This window comes from Centruroides sculpturatus, unplaced genomic scaffold, assembly GCF_000671375.1.
Source record: "Centruroides sculpturatus isolate CEXI.00-Female unplaced genomic scaffold, Cexi_2.0 scaffold1824, whole genome shotgun sequence".
Classification (NCBI taxonomy): Eukaryota; Metazoa; Arthropoda; class Arachnida; order Scorpiones; family Buthidae; genus Centruroides; species Centruroides sculpturatus.
In genome coordinates, this window is record NW_019386036.1 from 38746 (window position 1) to 44458 (window position 5713).

At 38.5% G+C, this 5713-nt stretch overlaps 2 protein-coding genes across 2 annotated transcripts; one reads left to right on the forward strand and one right to left on the reverse strand.

Annotated features, from left to right (window-relative positions):
• Positions 1-1332: 1332 nt before the first annotated feature.
• On the reverse strand, positions 1333-2544 carry LOC111613243. The gene has a single exon (XM_023354592.1). The coding sequence runs from the start codon at positions 2542-2544 to the stop codon at positions 1333-1335; it is 1212 nt and encodes a 403-aa protein (XP_023210360.1).
• Positions 2545-4035: 1491 nt separating this feature from the next.
• Positions 4036-5247, forward strand: LOC111613244. The gene is made up of 2 exons (XM_023354593.1): positions 4036-5026; positions 5144-5247. The coding sequence occupies exons 1-2, from the start codon at positions 4036-4038 to the stop codon at positions 5245-5247; spliced, it is 1095 nt and encodes a 364-aa protein (XP_023210361.1).
• Positions 5248-5713: the final 466 nt, after the last annotated feature.

Genomic DNA, 5713 nt, shown 5'->3' on the forward strand with positions numbered 1-5713 from the left:
TGTAAGTATCAAGTATATCTGTGCAATGAGTAAAGGCTCGTTTGATCCACGATCGGAAAGCTGCATATTTAAAGTGTCTAGGATCCATTGAATTATATGGTATGATGATGTTATTTAGACCCGGTTTTCTGTAGATGTTAGTGCATATTTCACCTCTTTTGCATATGATGTTGACGTCAAGGAAATGGACATTAGTAAAGCTTTCCTTGTTTAGGCGTAACTTTAAACCGTAATTATTATTATTGATGTTATTTAAGAAAGCAAGGACGTTGATATTTAAGAAAGCAAGGACGTTGATATTATTTTTCCAAAGAATAAATACGTCGTCAACGTATCTAGAATAAAGAATGACTTCTTCCTTCAATTTCGGTAATAAAGAATTTTCTAGTTGACATAAAACCAGATCGCAAAGTATGGGCGACATAGGGCTGCCCATAGGAACTCCCCTGTTTTGTAGGAAAATATTTCCATTAAATTCGAAAAAGGATGTGTAACTGATTAAATCTGTGAGTTCCAGAATGTCCTTACGGTATTTTTTAGAATTCTCTATGTTGTTAAGCATAAAGTATCTTAGGGCACAGAAACATGGTGGTAGTTTTATAGATGGATATTGTTATGTTGAAGCTTGACCGAAGTCTATCAAGCTGAGACAAAAAAACATATATATATATATAGCCGGCTTACAAAAATATTTCTTTATTCAACACGGGTTTCGAGTTTACAACTGAGGGCTCATACAAACTCTCAACAAAACCTAAGTTACAATACCACGTGTCCGAATACAAAACACCTAACCCCTTCACTCTCCTTCCTCCCTTTTCAATTATTTTAGCGTACACAGGCCAGACCCGTTACATTAACACGCGAAGAACGAATCCGTTTAACAGACTACTCACTAGGAGAATCCGGCACTTGAAAAACGGTCAGGTGTTGGACCAAAGTCTCTTCCTATTCGGGAAATATATGTTCCCGTCAATGTATCGGGTAGTATAGCTTCGTATCTTGTAAAGTTCACTCGGTCCCTTTTGCGTACAGCACGGATGCACTTCGATTCTGTCCCCTTCTACTCGGTAAGTCTCTCCTTCTCTCAATGGCGTTGTATGACTTTTACGATCGACGATCTACCACAGACGACAGGAACAAGAACCAAAAACTCCTGGCATCACATACGTATTTGCTATATATACCCCTGGGTTTCCAAACCTACCTGACCTCTTCGTTGGCCAATCACAAAGGTTTGGGTTCAACAAAGGGAAGGGGTACACGTGTCCTACAAACACAAAGAAGAAACAAAAAAAAAACCGACACAATTGAATTAAGTAAAAGCTAAACCTAGTACAAATGATAATAACTATGCAAATTATATTTATATACAATAATAAGAATAACAGTATGTTGCGGAGCACTACAATATAATGAATCAAAATCCATGACCGTCATATATTCATTATCTTTGAGATCAATATCCTTGAGCTTCTCTATTAGTTGCAGCGCATTAGTGATGGTATATGGGTGGACGTTTTCTTTGGAACGAATGAAGTTAACTAGTTGCTTTTCAATAAGAAATGTTGGAGAACTGCATTTCTCTATGACAGGCCGAATGTTGTATCCTGGTTTGTGTGTTTTAGCAAAGCCGAAAATTCTGGGATTCTTTGGTGCAGAGATTGTAGCATTCTGCATGTGCAAAAGTCGAACCAAGGGTGTTGATGTGAATTTTATAACTCTTCGTTGAAGGGAATCCTTGTAGTTTCCAGGTGCTAGTGAGCACTCGGTACCCGTGATATACTCTTGTAATTTCTTGTTATAAGAAGAGCGTTTAGCAAGTACAATCTCCTTGGTTTTGTCGGCTTTCATGAAAACGATGATGTTCTTTAGTAACCATATGCGTGCTTTGTTTATAACCGATATGAAATGATTGTTATTCTTATTAGATCTTCGTTTTCTTTCCTTGGATATGAGGAAACGTGTTTTCCAGCGGAAATAATCTTGTGTAGTATTGTTCAAACCTCTGATAGCTTGTTCTGTGTCAGGGATAATGTTTTCAGGTGTTGGTGTAGAAGATGGTGCATAGAGAGGACCAAACTTTAATGCAGTTAATACGCATGAAGGAGGCACAACATTGTCCCAGGTAGTGACAGGTGATTTAACATTAGGTGAAGGCTTTATGTTCTGTTGTTTGAATATCCATCTAAGTTTTTTGATGTAATTTCTTTTTAAGTTACTCTCATATTTCTGTGCAAGACTGATTACCCATAGATTGTTTTCTTTTAATACTTCTGGGTCTTGTGTAAAAAGCTCATTCTCTACTTTTATAATCTTATGCAAGATAGCATAGGTACTTCTTCTTGTGGTTCTAATAGCTTTGTTGATACACAAAACTTTAAGCTTAGGTAACAGCGATTCACATCCAACAGGAAGATGTATCCTGTAAATAGACACGGGAAACGCCCTATTGATGCGGCACTGTACTAGAAATTCATGTTTAGCTCTTGCTTTGTATAACTTAAGAACTAGCTTTCTATAAAATTTGGCCGGCGATGCCATGAGTACAATAAAAATAATAATTTGTACTGGAACTAGAAAGAATTAATCAAAATTATCACCTTTTTACAAATTCCAGCAAATAATAAACTAAGAAATGATAAAAAGAATGACAACCAGATCACTACCTTCGGTATTTACTCCATACCAATTAAAGACTGTCTCTTTAATTCAGATAGTGTTTATATAGGTGCTACTTGGGAAGCTTGGAACAAAGAGTCAAAGAACATAAATACTCTATTAGAAAGAACAACGATAGCACCGTTTTAGCATCTTACGCCAACCAGCAAGGAATTGAGGTCATATGGGACCAAGCTTCCATCATTAGACCCACGTCTAACAAGCACTCCATCAAACATCTCGAAAAATTAGAGATTTATAAAGCACAAGCGAAAACTACTTGTATCAATCATAGGGACGCCCACTCTCTATCCACAGCATGGAAATCATTCTATGAAGATAACCTATAATTTTTACGAAACATTAATTTATAATGAGAAACTGTTGAGCTCTTTATTTTTTATTTATTTACTTTTAGTCTTATATCCCTAACTTTTTGTATTCATTCCGTTAAGCACTCATTATTACGCATGCGCAGTTATTATTTTTTCGTAAATTTGATTTTCGTTCTAATTTTAATGTTCTTTTAACTGATGGTGATCGCTAAAGATGATCGAAAACGTTTATAATATTAAATTATTTGCTGGAATTTGTAAAAAGATGATAATTTTGATTAATTTTACCTATCATAACACTGTAGTCAGTACAGACTATACAAAATTCTTAGAAGACATCTGAGCCAAAACTCGATGTATTTTAAAAATACAAAGTTAATTTTGCAGTTCATTTATACGGAATTTCTATGAACTTTTTACAGACTCAACTACATGGTTAAGTTGGTCGATTATGTGAGGATCGGGGTTTATGCGCCGCCGCCTAAACCGTTTCCGACGGCAGGACGGTGAGGCCTATTCAGGTGGTCAATGGATGGAGAGATCGCGGATAAGTCGATAGGGTGTCGGCAATGTACGAGTAATCACTTTCACTTAAATTATCGAATAGTTTAATAAGAACATTGACTAAATGGTTACATATTATAGCTCAAAAGAGAAATACAAAGATAGGCCGTTAGAAGGGTGATGTCGGCATTCGCGACNTGCCGGAAAGGGGGATCCTGGTAGTTGAGGGGCAACATACCGTCCCCAACACACTGCTTTGGCCCTTGCTTCGGATAAACGGGAGGCTCAAATCAGGCTCCGTTTGAGTCAATCGGCTGGTCGTTGAGTCATTCTTGACCTCTGCTTGGAGTCAACTGATCGATGCAGACCGGGCGGACACGTCAGACAAGATGTGCTCTTCTTGACTGCATTGTGAGGGTATAGCTCCTGGGAAACCCTGGTGTGACTGTCTATGGGAATCTCCCATGTGACGGCATCCCGTTGTTGGGCCCCATGGTGGGTGGGGTCACCAGGAGCTGAACTGTTATTATTAAATATGGATTCTTCAAAATCTAAAACATCTACCAATGTACTGCCACCAAAGGAGGTCACTTCCTCCAATCAACCAACTTACCTTATTGTTTACGCTACAGGAGAAACACCTTTGTCTAAACGCTCTTCTTTTTTAATCCAGAAACTTTTTGAGTCGACCATTGGGCACCTTAAAAAAATCCAAAAATTGAGGTTAGGAGATCTACTTGTGGAAACAGCCTCCTTTCAACAGTCAGAAAAACTCTTGAAAATGAAGTCTCTAGGAGACATACAAGTCACCATCACACCACATACAAGTTTGAACTCTTCACGTGGTGTGATATCTGAAATTGATCTCATGTCTGAGGATGAATCAGATATGCAGATTGGTCTTTCAGATCAAGGTGTTACTGCTGTTCGACGCATCTCCATTCGTCGAGATGGCAAGTTAATTCCTACTAAACATTTAATTTTAACCTTTAACAAACCAACTTTGCCATCTGCTATCACAGCAGGTTATCTGCGCTGCCCAATTCGTCCGTATGTTCCAAATCCGCTGCGTTGCTTCAAATGCCAGCGATTTGGACATTCACAAACATCCTGTCGTGGGAAAAGCACATGCGCACAGTATGGAACTGAAGGTCACGAGAGTACCGAGTGCACCAATTGTCCATGCTGTGTGAATTGTAAAGATGCCCATTTTACCTACTCAAGGAAATGCCCTGCATGGCAGAGAGAAAAGGAGATTCAACGGGTAAAAACCACAAATAATATACCATACCCAGAAGCCTGCCGCATGGTCACTCAAACAACAATATTAAAACAAACAACATTTGCTTCTGTTCTGAAATCTACGAAAACATGTGGAGTTCAAACAGATATTTCTGCATCACCAAGTGAATCTCTTACTTGCCATGCGAGATGTTTACTGATCCCACCTACACAAGCAGAAGAAACTGCAAACACAAAGACCAAAACTCTTGTAATTAAAACAGGGGTAACAACTAGAAATGTGGGTTTTAAAAAAACAAATAAGAACCCACTGAACAAACAAAAATTGAAAGCAGCCCTCTCTAAATCAAAGAGATGAGAAACTCAATTCATGAGTGACTTCTCTCATATTTCTGATGAAGAGAATAATATGGAGGGGACCCAACCACCCTCCCCTTCAAAAGGAAAATTTTCAGTAAAATTGAAGAGGGACACTTTTGCAAAGACTGCTGCCTCAAACAGATAATGGATTACAAAATAATCCAATGGTACATTCGTGGTTTCCGCAACAACTTCTCTGACATTAAACACTTGACATCGTATACCTCACCTCTCTGCGTGGCACTTCAGGAAACACATCTAAAACCTGGAGATAGAACTTTAAAAGGATTTGATCTCTACCGCAAGGATGATGATAGTCACAACTGTGCCAGTGGAGGTGTGGCTATTGTCGTTTCAAATCACATCCCATTTTTGCCGTTACAAATAACAACTGATTTGCAAGCTGTGGCAGTCAGAATTTCAATCGGAGTAACTGTCACAGTTTGTTCTATGTACTTGCCACCAGATGTCAGAGTGAACGAGGATGAATTGGATGCTTTGGTTGAACAGTTGTCTACTCCGTTTCTTTTACTAGGTGATTTCAATGGCCATAATCCTATGTGGGGCAGTCTCGACATTAATTGTCGCGGCAGGACCATTGAAAGATTTAT

Coding starts and splice junctions, on each gene's coding strand:
- LOC111613244 (XM_023354593.1), top strand. CDS start 4,036: ATGGATTCTTCAAAATCTAAAACATCTACCAATGTACTGCCACCAAAG. Junction 5,027..5,143: donor GGTAACAACTAGAAATGTGG/GTTTTAAAAAAA, acceptor TTTCTGATGAAG/AGAATAATATGGAGGGGACC.
- LOC111613243 (XM_023354592.1), bottom strand. CDS start 2,544: ATGGCATCGCCGGCCAAATTTTATAGAAAGCTAGTTCTTAAGTTATAC.